Raw genomic sequence first — 25,658 nt, 5'->3', positions numbered from 1 at the left:
CTCTGGGAGTTCTGCTTAGAGTTTGAATCCCACATCTATGACCCTGGCTGAGGTTCCAGCCTCAGAGTGGCCTCACTTCTCATCTTGGTATTCTCTGCTTTTGTTTGTTATACATTCTCCTGAAATAACAGCTTTGTTTATTTGTGAGGAACTCCCTGCCACAAATAACTTGTCCTGCAAGGGCTCAGGCTGGAAACAAAGAGAAAATGCAACATTTGAAGAAAGTGATGGGTCTTAGCCAGAAAGTACAAGTTCCTGATACATTGGAGCGGGATGTCACACTTTGGCATTAGCTTAGATTTATGACACAAAGGGCTCCACCAACACACTTTATGAAGAGAAAACAATCCCCTCATTTAAAATGCTTAGGTGTGGGCTTTCATCCTCAGATCTCCCGGTGATTGCTCATCAAGTGACAGTTAAAAATCTCTGAAAGTTGAAAGGGCAATTCATTTGAAATGGAAAGAATTTGCCCGGAAAACAGATGATTTGGGGGGAAATTTCATGTGCATATCTCCTAAAATGCTTTCTTAACTGCTGCACTTATAGAATCATATGGATCCAAAGAGGCCATGTTGGTTTTTTTTTTTTCCCTTCTTCTTCTTCTTCACAGTATTTACTTCATTCTATAGGGGAAAGTTTTCTTATGAATGTTGGGGATTCTAGCAAGTCCTTACTGATTGTTGAGAGGCATTTTGTTTGCTTTCAGCATTTCTTTCTTTCTTTTTTTTTTTAGTTGTAAATAGACACAATATCTTTATTTATTTATTTTTAGGTGGCACTGAGGATTGAACCCAATGCCTCACACGTGCAAGGCAAGTGCTTTACCACTGAGCTACAGCCCCAGGCCTGCATTTATTTCTTTTATGGATCAAGTCTTATCCATCCCCATAATCACCCCAGGAAATGTCACAAAAGACTCACTTTAGTATAGAAGACCCTCAAAGGTTACCAATACAGAATGTCACAGGATAATAATAAAAGCAGATTTCTGTAACGCCTTTAACAATATACTTTATTCCTTTGTAAGGATACTTCTTTGAGGTAACTCTGGGATCCTCCACGTTTTTTCCAGATGAGAAAACTGAGGTTCAGAGTGGTTAAGTGAGTTGCCCAAGCTTTCACAGCTGTCAAACGGCCCAACCCAGCCTAGCCAGCAATCCAGGACTGCAAACTCTCTGCTTAAGCCACATTTGACCTCACCAGTAGGGTAACTGGCCCATTCGGAGATATACCCTGCCCTCAGCTGACTAGATGCTTGAGGACCCTGCCATCTACAGCATGTGGGCGAGGCAGCTCTTCCCTGTTGGATACGTCCCAGCATGGAGCCCAAGCATCTGGCGTGAGCCAGAAGGCGCCCAGAATACTCGGCGGCCTCAGCCCGCACGTAAGGGCACGTGCTGGGGCCCCGCATTCTGCCAGAGTCCCTTCCACTGGCGTCTGCTCAGCGGAGGCGCCACCTTGGTGGGCTGAGGCCCCAGCGCGCGCGTATCCACCGAGTCGCGAGCCGTGCGCCCTGGAGGCTGGTGGAGCGGCGCGTCCCAGGTGCCCAATCTCGCACGCGTCGCCTATTCACGTCCTAGGGACCCTCCGCGGCGGCTGTCCCGGCTTCTGCTGCCTGCCTGGAGCCGCCCGGGCCGCGGCCACGGGTCCCCCACACTCCAGGGGCGGAGCGAGGCGCCGAGACGTCAGGGCGGAGGACGAGCGCGGGGCGAGCGCGCCCTCCCGGCGGCTGCCCGCAGCCCACGTCCCCGGCTGGCGCTGCCGGCGGCGACCGTGAGATGCAGTTAGCGGCGGCGCTGGGGCGCAGCCAGGCGGCCGCGCGGGCGGGGACCAGGGGCTGAGCCTGGAAGACAGCCGTGCGCACAGCTCTGCCCGCTGCCCCAAGCGACCCCGCTGCCTGGGCTCTCCTGGGTTCTAGCTAAGCCCCCCGGGGTGCACGTCAATTTCCTTGGGTGACTACAGCGTGTGTTTTGTTTTTCTTTCCTCTCTCTCCTGCCTGGGTGCCCTTCTCCAGGATGGCAGAGGCGGAATTGCACAAGGAGAGGCTGCAAGCCATAGCAGTAAGTCCACTTTCATTTTATTTTCTTGCTCTATTGTCTGGGGTGGACGGGGACCCCGAGGGTTTTGGGGTGAGCGGCATGCCAGTGTGGAAGCCTCAGGCCATATGTTCCCGGGTAAAGTCTGTCAACCCTCAGCGACATTGTCTTTTCCTTCATAGATCTGTAGACCAAACCCCCCAGGGCGCATTTAGGGGATTTGAACGTGAAGGATTGGCTTAGAAATAAGATTCTTGACGCTGGGCTTTGGGGACAGACTACTCAGGCTTGGGGGACGACTCCTGGAATATTATCACCCAGTGCTCAGGAATTCACTGGCTTCGTATGCTGGAGAAGGGAGAGAAGGACGACCTGAACGGTGGCTGCCTTCCTCTGCGGAAGCCGTTGGCCTGTTAAGTGGAAAACCAGGAGCCAGCTACTGGGTCAGCCAGCCACGCGGTGAACCTCCTCCCAGAAACCGGGAGTGTTACTCTCCCCTTCTCTATTTGATATTGACAAGGCCCTGGCCCAAGCCACCACCCTAGAGGGGTCTGAGGACTTCTAACAACCGCTGGATCCTGAGAATAATATTCCAAGGGAGCCTTTTCTCGGTGGGGTGTGGATTATCTGCAGACCTCCTTTCGGCATGCAAAAGAGCAACCGGGTTTGGCAAAGTTCATATGCACTTTCAGAAAAGTGCACTCATGTGCATCTTGGGTACAAAAAATAACTCTCTGAGACTGCCTAGATTTGAGCAGTCTTGCCAGAGTGTTGCCAATGATCCACAGATGTGGTATTTTTACTGGAGCCACCACAGCTGGATTATATATTTCCTTTGTGGATGAGGGAATGATTATGGCTGTTATTTGAAATAAGAACAATTAAAAGGGAGGTCTGTTAACATAGAAGACTCTCCAGATATTCTTATACCTAAGTCCTTTTCTTTCCTTTTTTTTTTTTTTTTTTTTCAGTCTAGGAGTTCCCTGGAAACACTTATAAATTTGTTGGAGAAATACTGTGTAATGTTTTGGAAGTGAAGTACATGAAAGTATTTTCAAAAGCCTTTGGGCAGATTCTTCTTTGGGAAAATGCACAAAGGCCTAACTTTTTAATTTTTTTTTTTTTTTAAGAAGCATTTGATGTGGTCTTGGTGGCTCTGAGACCTCCTTTCTCAAACTCTTCAAATCTGAAGGGTTCTGGGGACTCTCTCCCTGGAGGGTGAGAGCTGTCTGTCAGCAATGCTGAAATGCTATGGTTTGCCTGTGAGGCTGTTGTGGTCCTCAGAGCTGGGAAAGGCTGTCTTTTCTCTCCCTTTCCCCCTTGCATGTGGATTTGGATGGTTAATGAAATTGTTCATGGTTTCTACAGTTATTGGCAAAGCAGTGTGGCAGTTTGTCATGAACTTGATAAGAATGGAGATATTCAGCTATTGGTGCCATGGAGCTGGTGGGTGTTTTGTATAAACTGGATAATAGGCTGCTTTAACTGTTGACCAAGTGGCTGCTCCAGAGAATGCTCAGTCGCTCCCATGGGCTGCCGTTGACCATTTGCAACAGTTGTCACATTTTCTGCCTTTGCATGGGCAGCTTCCCCAGATGCCTGAGGGACAGCTGAGCCCCATGGAAGGACTTACTTTCTAAACACAGAGCCAGCAGCAGCTAATTCTGGGGCCACCCCCTTTCAAGTGGAGTTGAAGAATCCCAGCAGAGGCCAAGCAGATTTTCAAGAAAGATCTAGGCCATCTTTTAGAAATCTCTTGAGTGTGTGAGAAGATAAATACCCACTCATGCCTATTCAGTGGGGGGGATTGAGCTGTTGATGATTCTCATGAGTGGGTCAACATCAGAGAACATGAATGTGGTCAGTAAAGATTTTCTAACAGCGACATCATTGTGTGTGGGGGGAGGGGATTAAGAGACAGAAGGGTCTGGGGGCACCTGTGGTCACATGAGTAGATGGTTTTATGCCACACTTTGGCCTAGAGCACGCTTTCCAGATTGGGCGAGCCCTGCCTCTCTCTGCCATTTTCCTAGAGTTCTCAGGGGACCGCGGAGGAGCTCATAAGTCTCTCCCAGAGCCTAGCGGGCCTGAAGTCTCTGAGGACATAGGAGGGAAGAGAAGAATGAGTTTCTCACATCTTCGCCTGCTTCTGGGTCTTGGGCAGTCCTGAGTCTGGGCCTTAGTTCTGTGACACAGGCCATGGGTTTTGCCTCCTGGGCTGGCTTAAGGGCCATGAAGAGGCAGGTGAAGCTCCTGGCATGCAGCTGCCATTACTTGATGCTGACTGAGGCGCAGCCCTCGGTTCCTGACTCCTCTGCTGCCTGGTCCTGAAAGTTTAGGAGCAACAACTCTGAAGTGGGAAAACCAGGGTCGTCCTTTTTTTTTTTTTTTTTTTCCTTCTTGTCTTCAATTCTAAGTGAAGGCCAGGGAATTCCCAGTGTCACTTTCTCTAAGTGCTTCAGGCAAGGGGTGGCACTTTGGACGTGAGAGTTCATTCACCTATTCATTCAGCAGGTATTTACTGAGTGCCTCCTCCCGGGTGATAGGCTGCTTTAACTGTTGACCCAGTGGCTGCTCCAGAGAATGCTCCATGGGCTGCTGATGACCATTTGCAACAGTTGTCCCCCTGGGAGGGGACTGGCAACACTGAGAAGATGTGTCCCCAAATTTCAGCCATAAGAGGGAAGATTTCACCCTTTGAACACTTGGTTTTTGAAAGGCCGAGGTGTCCCGTGTCCTGAGGTATATGTTACATGATCATGTGTGGGATTCCCCCCCGCAAAGGGAATTAAATACTTAGAAACTACAGAACCTTAACTGAACCTTCCATCTGAGTCCACAGATAATCAATGAGAGAAGACGGCTTTTGTCTTATTTCCTTATAAAAGACAAGCAAGCTCATCTGACGACTGTCTCCACTCCCACCCTGTATGCCCCTTTCATCTCTTGGCACACTCCAAGAGCTCTAAATTTATAATATACAGAACGTCTCTGCCGCCGAACAAACATGAATGGTGATTCCAGGGAATAAGAATAATTGCCATTTGTTGAACCTCAAACATTCAGCAAGGCACTGCATGAAGTTCTTTATTTTTTAACCTACACTTGTTTAGCGTCTCATGGAGATAAAAGAAAAGTGCCTAAACAATTGCTGTACCTTACACATCAGTGAACCCGTGAGCACACTTGTGGGACATGCCAGCCAACTTCAAGGATGCTTCCCAAAGAAGCGGCATTTGAGCACAACCTGAAAATTGGGAAAAATAACACAGAACTAGTGTCAGAACCTCCTCAATTACTAGAGGGCATTGGTTGATTTGTTGTTTGTTGATTATTTATTTGAAAGGGAAAGCCCAAAGCACTAAGTTGAGTCAGTAGCTAGTGGCACAAACTCAGTGACAGGGCTGACATGCTTTTCATCCCATATTATCTTGCTTTAGCCTATGATCAGGCTGCTGAAGTGGGCCTGATTCTGTTCTGCTGTTCTAAGGATGAGCAGCAGGTTGCAGTACTGGCCCAGCATTAAGCAGGTACCGTCCAGGGTTCAAACCCACACCGCAGGCCACTGGAGCCTGTATTTTGACTACTCCCCTGAACAACCACCCAGGATGGTAGTAGCACCTCACTTTTCCTGTGAGCCCACCATCCAGGTGTTCCCCAGCCCCAGTGAGAGCCCATGAGACAGCAGCAGACTGCTTCCGTAGCACTGGCAGAACCTGAGGTAAACCAGGAGGCCCCCATCTTTTTTGAGAGTCTTCCAAGCCTGGGTTCACTGCACAGAAACACCCAACATAAACCAACCGAATGAGTAACACTCTCTAGGGGAAGAAGCTGTGGAGTCTCTGTGGAAGCCAACTTCGGGGGAGGGTGTTGTTATGTCTACACATCCAAGGAAGAGATAATTTTTCTTGAGCATGAGTGAAAATAGTGAAATATTACAGAGGTCCTTTTGGGTAAAAGCCCTAAAAACCACAAGGACAAGGCCACAGGCCAGCCCCAGGGACCCACATGGGTGTGTTTATGTGTGCTGAAATATGAAATGTGAATCTAACCTACACTTGTTCTTTAGGGAATTGGGTCATTTACTCAGAACCCACAAGTAGAATAGTAAAAAAGAACTTTTGCTTTTGGATGGTGCTTCTCAGTTTGCATAAGCCTCGCACATGCACCCTTTGCTCTGAGGTGCGTAGGGCAAGCCTCGTTTTCTCCACTGTACAGTGGAGTGTCCAGAGATGTCCACGCTCACACAGTAAGAGGTGGAAGCATAGCAAGTCCCAGTCTCTCCTGACTCCTGATTCCCTGTGTTGGTGACACATTCAGCCTTGGTAGGGTGCTTGGACCTAGGCTGGACCTGCCACAGATACTCCTGACCTGAAGTTCACTGGCTGGAGGAGAGGGGTGGGCCTGAATGTGCCTCTGTGGAATCAGTCCTTTGGGGGCTCTCACTTTGGGTATCTCTTCATTGAAACTCTCACCTAAAGGGGCAGTGAGTGAGTTTATGGTTCCCACCAGGTTCGGAGCTCTGTCCTGAGCTCTGTCCTGAGCGGGCCTGGGTGAAGGTGGTTGACTTAGATTGGCTGTGCCCTGGACTCCCAGAGAAATATTTGTGGGCTTCTGCTTGGATTCATCTTTTCATGCCTCTTCTTACCTTGGGATGATTATATCTTGGGTTCCAGGTTTGAAGTGGGGACACAGGGACCCAGGAGGCTACCAGCTTGATCCATGCCATTGAGATTGGCCTGCATTGGCTGGGCACAGGTCCTTGCTACCATTTACCTATAACTAAGCCCAGCATCCCAAGTCAGGGATTTCTCAGAGAGGTTAGAGAGCCGCAACCAAGCCCTAGTAACAAGTGTGTATTGTGTGGGGACCATCTCCATACATGTCCCGTGTGGCATTGGTGAACTGCTGACAAAGGACTAGAAAATTTACCATCCTAGTCATTAATCTGTTACCTACTTCCATTTCAAAAACATAGATGTCACTTTTCTAAGTTCCGTGTGAAGGCCTAAGAAATGGTTTTCTGGAGATATTGGTACTCGTCATATGATCAGGTTTCCCGTGGTTGAGTCAACAGGACTGCCAAGTGGATAGGGGACACTTTGGGCTCTGGCAGGGTCATTTCTGGGTCTGGGAGTGCCAAGGCAACCTTACACAAACATGGTCAAGGGCCATACACATCTCTGGCCACTTATTTATACCTCTGAGCATTTTAGTCTCTGGAGACAAAGATCAGCTTCTCTGGCAAACTTGAAAGTGCTCTGAGGAATAGAGCAGTTATTTAAAACAACAACAAAAAAATTATTATTACAAAAGCCAAGCCACGGGAGTTGTGGATTATGATTTGTCAGCATCTCAAGGACAACCAGAGCTCACTGGAGAGTCTAGTACACTCTGATGGGGTCTGTGCAACACTTTTGAGACCCCTGCTCACGTTTCATCACTGATCCCTTTTGGGGATGTTGATCAACTTGCTTGGCAGTAAGAGCTGGTTTTTATGTGGCATCACCTTGGTGCACAGAAACTGTGGTCCCAAAGGCTGTGAGTGTGTTGCACAACCTGACAGGGTAGTTACGAACATGGATTCTGGAGTCAAAAAGACTGGGCTCAAGTTCTGGTGTTTTCATTAGCATCTGTATGATGGCATTATCCCTTGGCTTCCTCATCGGTAAAATGGGTGTAATGGTAATGTCTACTTCAGGGACATTGTTGTGAGGTTTTTTTGAGGGATTTCATGGGAAATGCTCTGAGCCGGTCTACAGGAAGCACTCACAGAATTTTATATTTATAATAGGGAAATAAACAGTTCTTAATGCATGCATCTTTAAATAGAAAATGGACACAAAGGGAAAAAGGTGAATTCTGCAGTATTTTGCCAAACAAGGAAATTTCAGGTGAACAGAATAAGTACTAAGAGTTTTCAATGTTGTTTCAATAACAACAACAATAAAAGTTGAGATAATGGAGGATTGTTTGCAATAGACAGAAGTTGGAAACTTAAAGGGCTTGGGGGGGCAGTATGCAACTTAAATGAGGGACATAGATAGTGGAAAGTGTGAGGTCTTGGAGAACAGATGCTACTTCATGGTTAAGAGGCAGTTAATTTATGCTGTGCGAGGACGTGGGTCCTGTGTTACTACATCAACTCATTTTCAAGAGAAGCCAGAAATCTGATTTTTTAAAAATGTAGAATCTCTTGGGTTTTTTTTTGTTTGTTTGTTTGTTTTTTGGTTTTTTTTTTTTTTTTTTTTTTTTTAGAAAAAGCACAATATCAATTAGTTTAAAAACTTTCAAAAGATTTGTGGTCACAGTGCAATTCCTGTTGGTCATCAGGTGGATGTGTTGTGACCTTTATGCATAGGTGGAGCTTTGACCTTGACATTATGCTTTCCATATGCATTGGCTCATTTGGATTTCACAACAATGCTGGTGAAGTAGTCCTCCCAGCGTCCCCTAGGTCTTTCATAATGTTGCAAAATCAGGTTGCGTGTCCACCAGGGCTTTGAGAGTTTGGCCTCCAACTCAGAATACTCACATCTAGGTAGGTGACTGTTTTCTAAATTAATAGAAGAATCTGAAAAACAATTAGTACCTTAAAGTGTGAAATTTTCATTATTATAGAACAATCTTTAAGAATATTTACTTGAGGTATGCAAATCCTACACTCAAATTTGAGTCTATCTTGTGTCTGCCAAGATGTGTGAGGTGATCCTGATTTATAATCAGTTTCAAGTAACAATATAGGGTGGCCTTGTTGGCATCAGCCCCTAAAATGTCAGTAACAGCCTGTTGATATAGACTTTTCATTTTTCAGCCAGATAAATCGGCATAGAATAGCCATTCACAGACTTTTCAGAATCACCTAGAACACTCTTTGCAACACACTCCCAGTGGGTCTGAATCAGGAGAACTGCATTTTTGCCAAGTTCCTGGGTAGTGCTCTTCTCAGCTACAATTGCTGGGCTGGGGAACACACTTTGAGAAACACTGGTAAACTAGTAGGAGACCAATAAGAAAAAGAGACTATGGCCTGCGTTTTGAAAAGTTTCACATGCCCATTGGGGCATGCCCAGGAGTTTGTGTGGGGTGTGTAGTTTGAAGATATGACATAGAATAAAAGGTCAGCATAGCCCAGTTTGACAGTGATGCGGATGAATTCTTCGCACGTCAGTTGGCTGATCAAGAAGAGATCTTTCTTGGGTACTTGTTTTAATCTATTCAAATAAGTGTAATTTCTGTCCATTGGTCACTTGAAGACACCTGTTGGGAGAGTTGGCCTGGGATTGGCTAGGCTGGTTGAGAGGGTTTGCTTGTGATTGGCTGAGCCGGTTGGGAGGGTTTGCTTGTGATTGGCTGAGCCGGTTGGGAGGGTTTGCTTGTGATTGGCTGAGCCGGTTGGGAGGGTTTGCTTGGGATCCTCTGACCAAAACTATGGGCTCCAACCAGCCCTTGGGAAGGTCTTAGTGGGCAGCTCTGTGAGATAAGTTGTGTGGTGAAGAAGACTTCCATCAGTGCAATGGAGGGTGATATGATGGTGCTGTAGATGTAGATGTCCTATTGCAGATCAGCCAGACAAGTCTCATGGAACCTTCTTCAACCTGCAGGTACTGATTCACAGTATGGTGGCATCTCGGTGGGTGGCAGCTCTACTAGGACACCAGGATGAGCAGAAACTGAGATTCACTTACTTACTGATGGCTAATGATTCTCCTAAGTCCATCTGTGTGTACACAAGTAGGGCTTGTCATTGACGTACCCAAGAGGAGTTTATTCTCCCAACGATGTCAGGCTGGCCTCCCTCGTCCTTATGTGTAGCATCCATTGTTTGAGCCAGTACTTCATTTTTTGAAGAATTCAGCCTCACCCAGTCTCTTATTTGACTTAAAACACAAAGCACAGAGGCGTGTGGCCCAGGAGAACAAGACTGTGGGTGATGAGCCAGACAGCACAGGGCACTTTGTAGAGGAGGTCGCTCATGAGCACTCTGGGTTTGGGAGAATACCACCCAGCTGAGACCTATTTCTGACAGGAAATGGCAATAGGAACAGAGGTTGGCGTGGGGTGGCACAACTCAGAGCTACGTGTGTCCTTGCTTAATTATTGTCAGTATTTTTCAGTGGTCTCATGTTGAGCTAAAATGTTCGTAGGGAGATTATTAAATATATACAAACTAGGGGTGAGAGAGACAAACAGAGACAAGACTATAGCTTATTTGCACAATGCTTGGACATGTATTAAAAATATTTTGGGCTAGTCTTTGACACCATTATCAGAGCTTCTGAAGCATCACATGAGCTTAGCCAAAAGAAAGGAATGGGGCGGCTGGTACTTCTCCCTTGCACATGTGGAAGAGGAAAGAAAAGCCACCTGAGTCCCAAGATTAAACAAACAAACAAACAAACAAAAAAGCGCCTTCTGGAGATGGAGAGGCCTTGAGTCAGACCTCAGAGCACATCTTTCTGTCCCTTCTTTCCCTGCAACAGCCAATATCATTACCATGTGGGCTTTGGGGTTCTTGACAGTCTGTGCTTGACCAAATATCTTCAAGGGCCTTGTAAAACCTGCCCTTACTTTTTTGCAAGCGGGGAGTGGAAAAGAAGCCCTTTCACTGGTTGATTTACTATTCTAGGTGGGTGGGATTTTTTCCCCCCTCTGCTAAAGTATAACCAGTCATATAAGGATTCTCTTTATTTTTAAATTCAGGGCTGAAACGTAAAACTTTGAGGGTTACCAAAAAATGTAATTCTTAAGAGAAAAACATGCCTGGAAACTTAACCCCTTGGGTGCTAGGTAGGCGATTTTGTTTCTCCGAGTTCACTGCTAATGTTGACAATTTTGAGGCTGGTGAATAACGGCTGCGGCTTCAGGATTTGGGTTGCTGTGATGTTCTGCTTGTCTCCTGTGGGATGTGACAGCAAGGCTGAGATTTAGGGGAGGTGCCTCTTGGCAGAGTGGCATGGACTTGGTGCATCAGTATCCCCCAGGCCCCTGCTTGGTCTGAAACACTGGGTTTCTACTGCCTGGCTTGTCATCTCAGACTAGTGATGCTTGCTGCCTTTAATGGAGTGGGACGTACTTTGAAATTTTCTTGTCCCAGTGGAACTGTGAGACATATCTGAAAACTCGAGGTTGACCTGAGTGAGCCTCCAGTGGGTGGTTATCCAGGTTAGCAAAACCTACTCTAGGATAGTTTGGCTCCCACCCTGTTTCCAGGTGGTTTGCAGATGGCCTTGGCCTTGATCATTGAAGTCTGAGCACAACGTGTTCAAAACCCAGTGTCGTTGCCATTAGTCAAACAAAACAGCAAAACTCTTCCAGGTATTAACAATAGATGGCATGAGTTGGTGGGCCTGGGTGAGAAGATCCTGGAGTCTGGAGGTAGAAGACACTCTCATCCTTCCCAGTACCAGCAGTATGACACTATTCTCCTGATCACCCCCATCCTTATTCCAGTCAGAATGAAGGGTATCAAGCCAGTGTTGGATCTGACACTGAGAATGAAGAGAGAGTGCCGGCTCTGGAAACACAGAGGAGACGGGGCAAAGGTGAAAGCAGCTTCAGTTTCCCGGCATCACCTCTGTCTTGACCTGTCTCAACTACTGCCTCTGGCTGGCTGCAGCTCTGCACCCCACTAAGTCTGGGTCTATAGTGAAAAAATTAGAAGCACAGCTGGGCGCGGTGGCGCACGCCTGTGATCCCAGAGGCTCAGGAGGTTGAGGCAGGAGGATCGTGAGTTCAAAGCCAGCCTCAGCATGGTGAAGCGCTAAGCAACTCAGACCCTGACTCTAAATAAAATACAAAATAGGGCTGGGGATGTGGCTCAGTGGTTAAGTATTGAGGTCAATCCCTGGTACCCTCTCCACTCCCCCATCAAAAAACCCCAAAAAAACCAAAAACTGGAAGCAGCCTGGCTTAGCGGTGGAGAGTCCCTTCCAGGCCTCCCCTGGAAGAGTGGGTCATCTCCTCTATAGGACTTGGGGAACCCTCATGGTTGCAAAAGCTGTTCCAAAGATGGTTGCTTCATCTTGTAGCTCCTTTTAAGGGCAGGGAGGGAAGCTCCCAGTTCCTGAGAGCATCCATGTGGCAGACACCCTGCAGAATACCTTACTTTAGGGAGCGAAACCCAGACACACCAAGTGCCCGGTTGACCTGACTGAGCTTGGGGGGTGTTAATGATCCAAGAGATCAGGCTCCTGAGGGGCAGTTCCCGAACTGCCAACTCATGCTGATTGGTACTTAGTAGGAATACAAGCCCAGGATCTTCTACTTTTACAAGAGAACCTGGGAATCCAGCTTTTGAAAGAAATCTGTTGCTATTTAAATGTTCACCATGATTTAAACTCTATATGGGCCAAACCAAACACAATGAGATTTTAACACAGTGTGCGCTGGATTCATTCCCTGCCCGTGTCCCCCTCCCCCTCGGCCCCCAGCCTGAGCCGTTAGTTTTCCACTTTTGACTTTCACAGGATATTTTATTTAATTGTAAAGCCAATACTATGTGGGGGTGGGGTGGAGGGATATTATAGCTTGGAGTTAAGTGAGATGTGGATACATGTTTGTTGGGCAGATTGTGGGATGGAAGCCCATTTTTTTGTTTTGTTCTGTGTTGGTTTTGGTACTAGAGATTGAATCTGGGGTGCTTTTCTACTGAACTACATCCCCAGCCCTTTTTATTTTTTTATTTTAAGATAGGGTCTTGCTAAGTTGCTGAGGCTGACCTCGAACTTACCATCCTCCTGCTTCAGCCTCCTGAGTTGCAGAACCCCATTTGTCATAGAATTGAGGGAACTGGACCTTATAAGAAACTATAGGTTGGGATCAGAGTTACAGCTACCACTGAAATCAGTTCTTTATCTGGCATGATGTAAGAACTCATGAGTTCTAAGAATTAAACCTGCAAGCATCTTTTCAAAATATAAAAAAAAAAAGAAGTTAATGAACAGAGATCAAAATTGACTTCAACTTTTTTTTTTTTTTTTTGTACTGGGGATTGAACTCATGGGCACTCAACCACTGAGCCACATCCCCAGCCATATGTTGTATTTGATTTAGAGACAGGGTCTCACTGAGTTGCTTAGCACCTTTCTGTTGCTGAGGTTGGCTTTGAACTCTCCATCCTCCTGCCTCAGCCTTCCGAACCACTGGTATTACAGGCGTGCATGAAGGCGCCTGGCCTGACTTCAATTTTTGATGTCTGAATTTTAATACATGTATACCTTGTGCTACTATCAGGATACACAGCAATTCCATCACATCCAAAATTCTCCAGGAAGCACTGCTTTTTAAACTACCACTGGAATGTAAGCAGTTCTGCTCAGCCCCCACCTTACACCCTGCTTTGAGGGCATAAGAATCAGGAGTGGGAGGACTGACCACAACAGGAAACTGTCCTTCCCGGCCACTGATTCATCGTGAATACACCCCCGTCCTCAGATGACAAGTTTTTGCGTCACCCTAATAAATATCTAAGTATCTTCCCCTCCATCCTGGCTCATCTGTTTATTGTCTCCCATTAGGGTTGTCACATTTAGCAGCTTATGACACAGAGTGCATAGTTATGCCTGGGATATATTAAGCCATCATTTGTCATCTGAAATTCACACTTACCTGGATGTTCTTTATTTTATCAGGAAAGTCCATCTCCATCCCATGCCAACTTCAACACCAGGTTCAGAACCTACTTCTTCTGAGTCTGTGCTCAACTCCTCTGTTGTGGGAGTGAATGAACTTTTTAAATTTTAAATAGCATGCTCTGTGGAACCAAAGGAGGCGTTGAAAGGGCCGGAGTGCCTCCTCCCTATATGGATGTGTTTTCAAGAAGCTTTTTGTGACCAACTAATCCTATCTTTTCTGAAGAACGAGAAACAGTCCATGTGTGTTGGAGGAGGGAAGACAACTGGATTTGAGACCTTAGTACATTTCCTAGCTCCCTTCTCTCCCTCTTCTCAGGTCCAACATTTGAATAACATAAAACTGCAAAGATTAAACTAGGAGACTGTTCACCCCGAATGAGTTTAAAAATAACATTGGAACTCTAGCCTTCAGCAAGCCATAGATCTTCCACTGCATCGGGCAAGACAGTTTCTTGGGGTGTGTCGGGATGAGTCACGTGGCCCAACCAGATCCTTCCCAGCCTGCTTGCTGCGGTAGAGGTTGGTACAGTGGTTGATTTGGTTGTCTTGTTTGCTTTGTTTTTCACTCACTCATTTTACTACTGTGATTTCAGAATCACATTGAGACAAGAAGGAAAGTCCATTTCAGACAGCAGCTTCAGAATGACGAATGAATGAAAATGGCCAATTTTTAATCTGGCACACAATAGCCCATGGGCCCAATCTGGCTCACAGCCTCTTTTTATAAGGCCTGAGAGCCAGGCAATGCTTTTCATATTTTTTGAATGATAGAAAAAAAATTTTTTAAAAAATTTTGTGACCCCTGAAAACTATGTGAAATTCATATTGCGGTGTCCACAAAGAAAGCTTTTCCGGAACACAGCTGTGCCATTCGCTTGTGTGTTGTCTGTGGCTTGAGTTTGTGCTGTCGCAGTCATTGGAGCAAAGACCATATGGCCTGCAAGGCCGAAAATGTTTACTCTCTGACCCTTTAGAGAAAAACTTTGCTGACCTCTGCTCCCTAGACAGCCCATTTGCTGTGGTTGTGTTTGTGATTAAGGCTCTAAGAATCTTTTTGCTAGAGAAATAACTGTTGTCTCGTTGCTGGCAGTGTGGAACAATAAAACATCTCAGACATCCTTTCTGCTGTGTTCTGGGCACTATGAGGAGAGGCATTTATTGGAGAGCAAGTATTCGAGCTTTGCCACTATAGAATTTTCCCATTATGTCCTCACTGCCTAAGCCAATTGCTTGTTGTTTTCTTTTGAAAACCAGAAAAAATCTGATCTCTTAGAGGGAATGATTTGGCCCATCTAACAATAAGGTAGGACACTTTCTATTGAAAGGGACTGAGAGTAGAGATCTTCTGAGTGAATTTTCTTTATTCCCTGGAATTTGCCAGAATCCTCACTTTCCCCTTAAGGGAAAGCAGCCACATTCCCTGAGAGTGAGCAAGGAGCTGAGGGGAGTGGTTTGCAGCCAGCCACGCCTGTGGGTCATTGGCCCTTCACTGAGGTCCGTCCCTTCATGGAACCCACAGGGCCAGTGCCTTGAATTGCTAATAAAGTGACCACCAGGTAAAAGCTGCTGGTGTCCAGCAGCGACAGGGTCCATCCTGGCCTCCCTGAATCAACAGATACTTCCTTTGTGCCCCTTCCATTTCTCACTTGAAAAGGCCAGCTGTGACTTTGAATCTGGTCTCCTGGAAATTTCCAAAGGGACTTTGATGGATTAGTGATATTTTTGAATTGCCCAAGGTTTTGAGAGACAGCAGAGCCATAGTTGTGAAATCAGGTTAAATAAAAGGTTAATACAGGACTTGGGCTGGCCGCCTGAGCATGGCGGAGTGAGCAGGGCAGACAGTTGCAGCTGCTTTTTCTAGATACGAATGGCTTTTGCCTCTCTGGTCATACATGCATTTGACCCTAAAGTTCTCTACATGGGCTGCTTCCTAGTAGCTGCTTGGAGAATGGGAAGCCACCCACGGTGTGTGAGCACTGTTGACACTGGGACCAGATGATTCTCTGCTGTGAGGGACTGTCCCATGTATTGTGTGAGGTTTAGTAGCATCCCTGGTCTCTCTCCATTAGATGCCAGTAGCATCTCCCACTCCTCACCATGGCAATTACAGAGTCTCTGGACATTGCCAAGTGACCTCTGGGTAACAAAATAACACTTTTAAGAACCACTGATGTGGTATAACACGATCTGTTACCTGACCAAATGAATTCTCCATATTGTCACCATTAGGGATTCATTCCTTTGAGTTTTGACTTTCATCATGAAGGATTGATTCCTTTAAACTTTAGAGGTTTTTTACATTTTTTACATTTTTACAAATGTTTTTACATTTTTCCAGAGTCCCTCAGGAGAATACAAATTTCTCAAAAAGAATAAGAAAGGCTTCAAGCTGGGGGCACAAATAGTTTTCATCTCTGATGTCAACTCTGATAGGCATGGCGGCCTGTGGTGCTGTTTTGGGAAGGTCTTTGAAGCTGCATTTTGGTGTCGAGAAAAGGACACCAGATAGATTGGAGTTGTGTTCCAAGGGCAGGAGATGAGGAGGCCGCCAGGTGTGCGTACGGAGCCTTCTAACCTGACTTCTCTGTAGAGGTTTGTTACATCAGGCCTCAGCCGGGCATTGTAACTTGGCCTCATGGTAAGGGCCCCTGTTCACGAGAGGTCCCTGTAATCTGCTGTATTTATTAGGCCAATTTTCCAGCAGGTGCCAGGGGGTAGCTTGAGGAAGGGGCACTTCACACAGTGCCCTATGGGCTGGTGGAGGTGCTGTAGTCTTTGATGGGACTTTGATGGACAGGGAACATAAAGAGGGGCAAAGAATTTAACTTCCTGTCTGTTTCCTCCCCTGCCACTTAGCAGCTCAGAGTTCTGGAGTCACCACGGAGGCAGATGCAGGGATGGTTTCTTCTGAAGGCAATGAGGTAGGGAATGTTCCAGGCCTCTCCCCTGGGCTTGTAGCAGCTTCCCTCTATATGCTGTGTCCAGATTTCCCTTTTCCGTCAGGTCCCAGTCATACTGGGACCTGCCCTAGTGACAGCACTTTGACTTGATGACGTCTATGAAGACCATCTCCAAGTCGGGTCACCTTCTGAGGAGCTGGGAGTTAGGACTTCAGCCTGTGTGTTCTGAGGAGACACAGTTCAACCCACGACAGGGTCCCTGCCTTGTGGTCAGGTGGTCTCTGCCTCTCACAGTAAAGGCCGTCTGTACCCTGCCCTGCCTCCCGACTATGGCAGTGGACATGGGGCCCCAGGGAAATGGTGCAGTGGGGGGTGCTGCCCAGCGGGTGCCATTTGCTTCAGGCCTCAGCCCTGTTTTCTTGTTTACTCCTTCCCTTAAGCCCCGAGCCCTCAGCACTCCATGGCCCTGTCTCTAGCCAAAGCCTTTTATCTGGAAAGGTGAAAGCAGGACAGTATTTCACACTAAGGTGTCACGGATATTACACATCCCAAGATTGTTTAGAAATAGCGAGAAAAGCTGTGAACGGCCTCAGCTGCCCAGGCCATCTGCTTTGTTCAGGACCCTGGGCGGTTCCCCTTCCCACCATTAATAATGAATCAAACACTCCCTGGGGTCACAGCTGTCTCCAGTTCGCCCAGTTCTCACTTCCCTTGATGGGAGCATCAGTGAGCAGGACAGGTATTATTTTCCATAGAGAGAGCAGGAGCCCAGCTGAGGGGTTTGTCCAGGATCACTCAGGTTGTGGCTAGAGCCCACGCCCTCCTCTCTCTGTGCCAACTCTTCCCGCTGCTCCACTCTACCTGCCTGCCACCCTCCCTTGCTCCTCCTGTCCCATCCTGCAGTGCAGAGGCTCAGGATCCCCTTGCCCTGCTCCAGAGCCCAGTCTGGGGCCCTCTGGCCCTCCCCGAGGGGGCAACAAGCAGCTTAGCTGGGTGGAGTGGGGCCGGGAGAGGGTATCCTTTGTTCCCACTTAGGGTGTACCAAGGGAAAGCATGAGCTGTCACAGGGTGGGTCAGGGAGCAGAAGTGGTCAGAACGTCCTGAAGTCTGGTGTGGCTGAGCCTGGGAAGGGAGAGAAGGGCAGGGGTGCTGGGTCATGGAAGTCTTGTGTACCAGGAAGGGGCTGTGTACCCGGCTGCCACGGGGCCCCTGGAGACGTGAGGCTTCTCAGGTGCTGCTTATGACAGAATGGAGGCAGGATGAGGTGGGGAGCTTCTCTGAGCCCTTTAGTGCCCATTGTGCCAATGCTGGAATATTCCTGGAGGCTTCTAGGTGGCTCTCCATACCATGGTCATCTTGAATTCTTTTCTTTTCTTTCTTTTTTTTTTTTTTTTGTACTAGTGGGTATTGTTGAACCCAGGCTAGTCTACTACTGAGCTACATTCGACTTCTTTATTTTATTTTAAGACAGGGTCTCACTAAGTTGCCCAGGCTGGCCTCAAACTTGTGATCCTCCTACCTCAGCCTCCTCACACTGCAGGGATGACAGTGTGCAGCACTGTGCCCGATCACCTCTGGCTCTTATGACTATCCCAGTCATTCTCTGTGTACTGCAACCCAGAAACAGCATCTTCACCAACGTCGGCTGGAGGCCTTCGAGTCTTCGGAGAGCCAATTTAGAGTTGGAATGTGAGGCTATTTCTGGACAATATGACATCCTGTTCAACTTTCAGAGGAGCCTGGGAATAAAGGGGTGACTCAGCCTGTATGCTTATTTTTAGGGAAAGCTCAGAAATGGGTCTGGAGCCACTCAGATTCCCCATTGCCCGCCAGTGCAGTGTGCTATTGGAGGAGACTGCTGGGCAGAAGTGCTGTATTTATCATCAGCTGATGGTTACCCGGCACCTCCCACGCACCAGCATCAGGTTTATGGATGTGAAGAGAGGATGAGGAATCCACGTAAACAAACCTTTCAATCAGAGGAGAATATGGCAGGGCAATTACATTTGAGAGAACTAACTTTAGAGCTAAAGAATTGATATCGCAATTACATGCTTTTGTTATTGGGCACTTAATACATATTACACATTATAAGTGTTTTTGCAAAGTTACTTCATTAAATGAGAACATCAGTGCTCTGTTAGAGCATTGTTTCCAGTGTTTTAATAGGTAAGGAAGGGGGCTGGGGTTGTAGCTCAATGGAAGAGCGCTTGTCTAGCATGTACGAGGCATAGGGTTTGATCTTTACCACCGCATATAAATAAATAGATAAATATCCACCAACAAGTAAAAAAAAATTAAAAAAAATATATGTGAGGAATGTTCATTTCAGGGGTTAAACATAGACCTAAGACCAGGAATGCAGATCCAGATTTGCACTTCCAAGGCCATGCACATGACCCTGCCCAGTTTGTCAAACAAATATCTCTCTTGCCCTTGGGTCCTGTGTGTCACTAGTTGATCATGGAAGTATTTCCTGCTCAGCTCAGATTTGGCCTCAGGATCCTTCTCAACACAGTGCTACAGGTTGCTACTACTCCCAACATAGCAATGGTCATACTTCAAGACTGTCTGCTATCTTTCTTTGAATTTGCTCAAAATAGCAACTTTAAATCTGCAGGGGTTTTTTTCTTGCTGATTTCTGTAGCTCTATTTATAATCTGTTTCTTAAATACTTGTAGGAAATGGACCATTTGATACAGTTTTTTGTTGGTTTTGTTGTTCACTCCGTGGAGACTCTGTGTTGTTTAGTAGGCAGTCCTAACTGCCTTGGACAAGAATGTCATTTTAGGAACCAAGGCCTTAATGTGGACGATCAGCTTAGGGGTCAGTGTCTGTGGGCATGAGTGAGGCATGGGGAATGAGCTGTAAGAACTCAGGCTGTTTAAGGCAGTAAAGCTTTCAAGTGGTCTGTGTGATTAATTACGGCAGGATAACAAGGTGGGACCAGGGAGGTGATGGGGAGGCTGAGAATGCAAGATGACGTTGGGGCCAACCCTGGGAACACACATAGCTTCTGCTGCTGTGGAAAATGTCAGCTCAGCAGGCAATTGCTTCGGCCCTGTTCCAGCAAGCCCAGACAAGACAACAGGGAGACAGTCCCCAGGATGGGGGCAAAATGGGGACTTAGGATCCAGCTTTGCTGCAGGATGAGCTAGTACTCAGTCCAGGAGGAAGCCTGTAGACATAACTAACACTCGAACATCAAGAGATGGCAATAGAAGTGTCTGCAAAGAAGCATGGGAGCTACAATGATTTCTTCAGATTCCAGAAAAATGACCAGAAACAGGGTTGAAATGGGTGCACAGTGGCTTTTTTGGATCACCCATGCAGTGTGCATTCAATAAAAATAAAACCATTTTGCTTTACTTTAAAAAAAAAAAAAAGAAAAAGAAAGGCCAGCTCAGGTCAGAAGCCTCTGGAAGCCTGTTAGCAGGGAGCAGGACATCACCATGGACCTGGGCTGTGGGGCCAGAGCTCCAGCCCCAGGAATGGGATAAGAAGAGTAGGGCCAAGCTCACTCTGAAATCTAGTCAAGCCGGGGCTGGACTAGTTGCCCAGGTATTGATGTGGAATGTTGGAACATGTATGTGAACATGCGTATCTTCATGTGTTCATGCATGCACATAGAGGGCAGGCAGGAAACTGCATCTACTTACCTATTCCTTATGCATTGTTAGGGTTAGCAGATTGACCTGGTGTGGTTCATGGCCTGTGCTGCATGCAGCCTTCCTCTGGACTAATAGGAGGGAAGAGATGATACCCATCTGGGAGAGATGATACCCCCAAATCAAGATGGTACCTGTTGGGAGAGATGATACCCCAAAATTAATTAGAATTCCTGATAACTAGGTTATTTGTGGCTGACCTGCTGATCATCCCAATGCCAATGAATATCCCCCAAAGGATGGGAGGGGTTACCGTGCTACTTTGGAGGGTCCATATGCAGACATATCCCTTACATTCTTCTCACTATGGGAGGGGGCAAGAAGGTGCTGAATGTGTTTCCCCAATATGACATAGTATTCCAGTCTTAATTTTAGCTTCTTCTGACCACTTAGGTTGGGTTGCTACTGGTAACATAATGCTGTGTGCTTAATGTGACGTTGGGTACTCAGGGAAGAGCAGAGCAGGCTTTGTGGGTGTGTGACCTCAGCAAGTCTCATGGGTCCATAGTCCTGGGCACCAGACCTTTGTTGAAATTATAAAGAGAATTTTAAATATAACACAGCATATAAATAAGCCCCAAATTTTAGTGGGTTTACTCTTTTGAAAGCATTTCCCACCACTTAAGAGTCTTCAATAACAGCTTTCTTCCACGTGGTGACTCAGGTTCCTACTATTGGTGATTTTGTTATTGCCCAGAACCTCAGGATCCTTTGCCTGTAGCCTGTCACAGGAGGAAGAGAGGATGGAGAGGGTGCCCTCACTTCTTAACTGCCTTGGCCTGGAAGTGACTCACATCACTTCCAGTCATGATTGGGAGAACCAGTCACATGGTCCCAGCGAGGCACACTGGAGCTGGGAAACACGGGACCTAGCTGCTGAGTGGTGGCTTCCAGAAAGGCCGTGACCTATGGAAGGAACACAGATTTAGGTGGATCAGTAGCTTTCCGTGCCAAGTAGAGTCTTCCTGACAGGGTCCCTAGTGCAAAAGCAGCCACCTGAAAGCAGAGCAGTGTGAACTGAAGAGGAAACATGGGAATCCAGGTCTTGTTTCAGCTCCATCAGATAAGAGTTATCACTGCAATTTCCATAAGAGAGAGAAACAGGAATTGGAGTGGCCCAGGCTTGCCTGCTTGCTTATTTATTTGTATATTTCCAATTATAGGTTTTCAAAAATGAAGATGAGACACCAACACTCTGCCGGGTACACAGAAACTCTAAGATGCCTTGCTACTTCACCAATCTACTGTGCTGAAAAACATAAAAGTTTATCATAGAATTAAGGACATGTAGGAAATGTCACTATGGATTGTTGGGTTAGTTATTTTCCACAAACCCTTTTGCTAGCCTCGTGATGTCCCTTGGTAACCCTGCTCATAGGCGGATGGCCAGGTACTGGTGCCTCAATCTGGTAGATTCTGCCTGACCATTTGAATTAAAATGCTGATAACCAGAGTAGGCACCCCCTGGAACGTTATCCCCTGCTTGCTGAATTTGTGTCATTGAGCCTTTTGTCTGGATGTGTGTTATGCAAACTCAGGAGCCCTCAAAACTGTTTGGATCCAAACCAGAGAGAGGGCTACTTTGGAAATGGTTTTACCTGCTTTCCTGAAGTGCTGGTGATTTGGCAAACGGTGGTCAGAGACCAGGCCTCCCATGCTGTCTGATAAATGCAGCCCATTTGGTGCTTTTGTCAGCTCAGCAACCTGATGCAGGTGCTGAGGGGACTGTGGGGAAGGGAACATGCAAATTTGCAGCAATGTGAGGAAACAGGTAATCCTTTCTTTTGCCCTGCTTCTCCCTCTTTCCCCAGTAGACAACGTGAAAGGAGGGGATGGTGGCTTGGAATTCCTAGTGTCTGCTTGGGATGGGTATGTGCACTTTGGGAGTTAAGATGTAAATTAGGTTAACTGTATAAACAAAGGCAGTGGCTATAAATATGCTCCATGATGTGTCCCAAGCCAGACCCACAGAGTCCAAAGAATATCAAAGGCTGTGTCACATAATACTTTTTCTGGGTACCCTGGAAGCCCTGCCTTCTCTGAGACATCTCCAGAGAAAGATAATGCCCAGCTCAGCTCTGTTAGCTGAACTGAATGACCGAGTTGTGGCATTGCTGTGACCAAAGCCACTTAGATGATTTCCCCAAGGAGCTCCCAGATGCAGCCAAGTTTCCTGCTTTTCCCTGAGTTAAGGGAAATCTCCACTTGCCTGGATGTTATGTCTGTCGTCTCATCGTCGGAGAAAACATATTACAGTCTCCTGGAGTTGCTTTCATGAAATGGAGCATGGCATCGAGGAAATAAGATAGCCAGCATGCCATCGCAGCGGGTTGGGAATAGTATCCTCTATGTATTTTGATTACATTTTAAAATTCAGTTTGCACACAATCAGGGTGCATTTAATTAACTGCAAGGCATATTATAAGTCTTGGTTTGAATGCATCTGCATTTTAACAGCTTCTTCCTTCCAAATAATAGAATGATGGCCAATATTAGCCCATCACCCTGATGCTAAAATCATGGGAACTTGGTTGTTTTCTGCTCATTTTTAAAAATATCATTATTTATGCAGTAGTAATGAAATCAAGCAGTTATCATTTGGCTTTTGGTTAACAAGTTGAGGCTCATTTGTTAATTTTTCAATAGACTTCTGTTGTGAATTGAATGAATATACCCCAGAGGCCCATGTGTTTGGGACCTGGTCACCAACATGTGGTGGATGCTATGGGAGGTGGGGCCTGGGGGAAGGAAGTGAGATCATTGGAGGCATCCCCTTAAAAGGACCTGTAGAACCATCACCCCTTCCTGTTTCTCTGCTTCTTGGCCATTGTGAGCTAAACAGTTCCCTCCAGCATGTGCTCCCACCATGATGTTCTGCCTCACCACAGGCCCAAAAGCAATGAAGCTAACGGACCAGGGACTGAAACTAAGAGCCAAATAAACTTGTCTCCTTATAAGTTATCTCAGATACTTTATGACATTGATGAGAAGCTAACACATCTTCCTTTATGTGCATATTTTTTCTAATTAGTTGATGAATCAAAATGCTAATGATAGGAGAGCAAAGAACACTGGCAAAGTTTACTTTGTAGATTTTTACCCAAATCATAATTAGTTGATTTTTTTCTCCTTTAGATTTTCCAGGATAAAGTATTTTAAAATTTTCCAATTTTTTTTAAGTTCTAAACAAAATGTGAAATGTAACAAAAAATGTGGAAGGAATAAAGTAATTTAAAAGTGCCCGGAATGAGGTATCATACTCAATAAATATTTTAACATTTTAAAAGGGAAAAAAAGGCTATAATCTCATCACCAAACAAATGGCAGGAGATTTTCCCTTGTACAGATTTTATAAAGTTGTAATTACATTCTGTTTAAATTTTACATCAAGCCTTTTTTTTTCATTTAAAATGTTCATAAACATTTTCTCATGCTGTTATAAACTCTTCATAAATATAATTTTAATTGACTGTGTAATTGCTTATTAGGAGTACATTTGGCTGGGAATACCTGAAGAACAAAAAGAAAATCCCCTTAACAAAAGCTTAAGGGGATTTTTAGTTTCATGGAAGAAGAAATTGGGACAAGAGTGGAGGCTTTTGGGACAGGGGACTGCTCATAGAGGGCATTAGGGAACCAGCTCTTGCAGCTGTGCCATCCCTAATGATGGCAGCTGCACATAAATCCCAGGGCCCTTCCAGAGGAATCAGGAAGTCCTGCTTCATGATCACCCTAGCTCAAAAAAGAAATTCCAGGTAGGTAACTTTCCCATCTCTGTATTGGAGGACTACAGGTACCTTAGAATAGAGTGAATTAGTACTGTATCAAAGGGCAGTTGGTTTTTAATTTTTCTTTTCTTTCTTTTTTTTTTTTTCAAAATTCCAGTATGTTTGCTTACCTATAAGCTTCAGGGTTTAAAGGCCTGTGTTTTACATACTACCCTCTAACTTGGCACTGGAAGCACAAATGTACAACCAACCATGAAAGTAAGATCAAAACCAGCAGATACCATTTTCAGGGAGGCAGCTGTCAAAAAAAGATAGAGGGGAAAATTTCTCTAATCTGAGAGCTACCCTGATTTGGGATTAACTACTTCATGGGATTGTGGGTCCCTGTCCCAAGATGCAGGGACCGAATAGTTATTTGGTAAATTACAAAAGAGGTCATTTATGATCTGGTCAAGTGAACCAGGTGACCTATAAGTTCTATGTGTCTTTTTGATTTTAGATTAGGGTATATTTGCTGCAGTACTTCCCCAGCACACAGGATATGTGTTGTATGGCAGAACCTCTTGCTAAGATTGCTTTGGATTGAACATAGTTGGGTGAAATGCAGATGCTTAGAGTAATTGCCTAAAACAGACACAGTTTACCTCTTAGGCTCCTGGCTCCAATATGGTGGAAGAGCTCTCTCTCGGATTTGGGCACACCTGTGATCTGGGTCAAGCCCTATCTTAAGTGGACATACCTTGTTCCTTGATACCTGTTAGTAAGACTTCTTTCTTTCCTAAAACCATAATTTTCCCTTAGTGTGCCAAAGAACATGTGCGTGTTCCTTATGTGATGGAAATGGAGGCTTTGTCTTTGGCATCACTCAATTATAAGGCAAGGAGAAACATTAAAATATTGTCCCTTGATTCAGTTGCAAAAGAGATCCTATGGAAATGAAGTTTCACTAATGTAACTCCTTTTATCTGAACTCTTGACTTACTGCTATGAAATCACACATGGTCAGTAAACCTGTGAGTTTGAGTCTGTGTAAGGCAGTAATGATTTTTTTTTAAATATCTATGCTGTAGACACATTTGTGAGTGCTGAGGATGTCAGAGTAAATATGACAGTCTCTGCCTTCATGGAGCTTGCATTCCAGCTGGGCTGTGGGGAGGAACGATTTACAAATAAGTAAATGACTCTGTATACTGTGTCGGTTTGCGGTGCAGAGTTGGGGAGTGCTGAGGACAGGGATACCTTTGTGGGATGCTCAGGGAAGGCCTTATGGCAAGGTGATATTTGAGGTATGATGGAAAGGGCAGAGAGTATGCAGGTATCTGGAGGACACAGGGGCAGCAGGTGCTGGCCCTGAGCCGAGTATGCTTGATGGGTTCAGGAAGCAAGCAGAAGGCTGTTGGGGCAGGAGTGGAGTGGGTGAGGAATGTGACCACAGGAGTGGTGACTGGCGCTGGATTATGAAGCCACCTGTATACCCGTACAAGGACTTTGCTTTTAACTTTAAGTGAGCTCAAAATCTAGTGGAGGGTGGGGAACACTGGAATTCTACAACCCAACCTTTTTTAAAAAAGATGCCTCTGGCTCATGTGGTGAGAATGTGGGGGAAGTAGTTAGTAAGTAGGGGGCAAGAGTGGAAGTGGGAGATCACTTGGGAGGATGCTGTGGTAGTAGGGGAGGGTGGGCGGGG

The 25,658-nt window shown here is 46.0% G+C and overlaps 1 protein-coding gene across 4 annotated transcripts in view; it reads left to right on the top strand.

The window, feature by feature from the left end:
• Palm2akap2 (PALM2 and AKAP2 fusion) overlaps window positions 1-25,658 on the top strand; it is a 457,063-nt gene that overhangs the window by 121,061 nt on the left and 310,344 nt on the right. For 3 of the 4 annotated variants that reach the window (XM_077108818.1, XM_076845695.2, XM_076845694.2), the window contains one exon: window positions 2,018-2,063. In XM_077108818.1, coding sequence (XP_076964933.1) covers window positions 2,018-2,063 — 46 coding nt within the window. Of the gene's footprint in view, window positions 1-1,513; window positions 1,546-2,017; window positions 2,064-25,658 lie in introns of those variants that run through there. The other variant, XM_076845693.2, reaches the window with a different exon arrangement.

Source organism: Callospermophilus lateralis, chromosome 2 (genome assembly GCF_048772815.1).
Source record: "Callospermophilus lateralis isolate mCalLat2 chromosome 2, mCalLat2.hap1, whole genome shotgun sequence".
Classification (NCBI taxonomy): domain Eukaryota; kingdom Metazoa; phylum Chordata; class Mammalia; order Rodentia; family Sciuridae; genus Callospermophilus; species Callospermophilus lateralis.
This window is presented reverse-complemented; position numbering and strand designations above follow the sequence as displayed.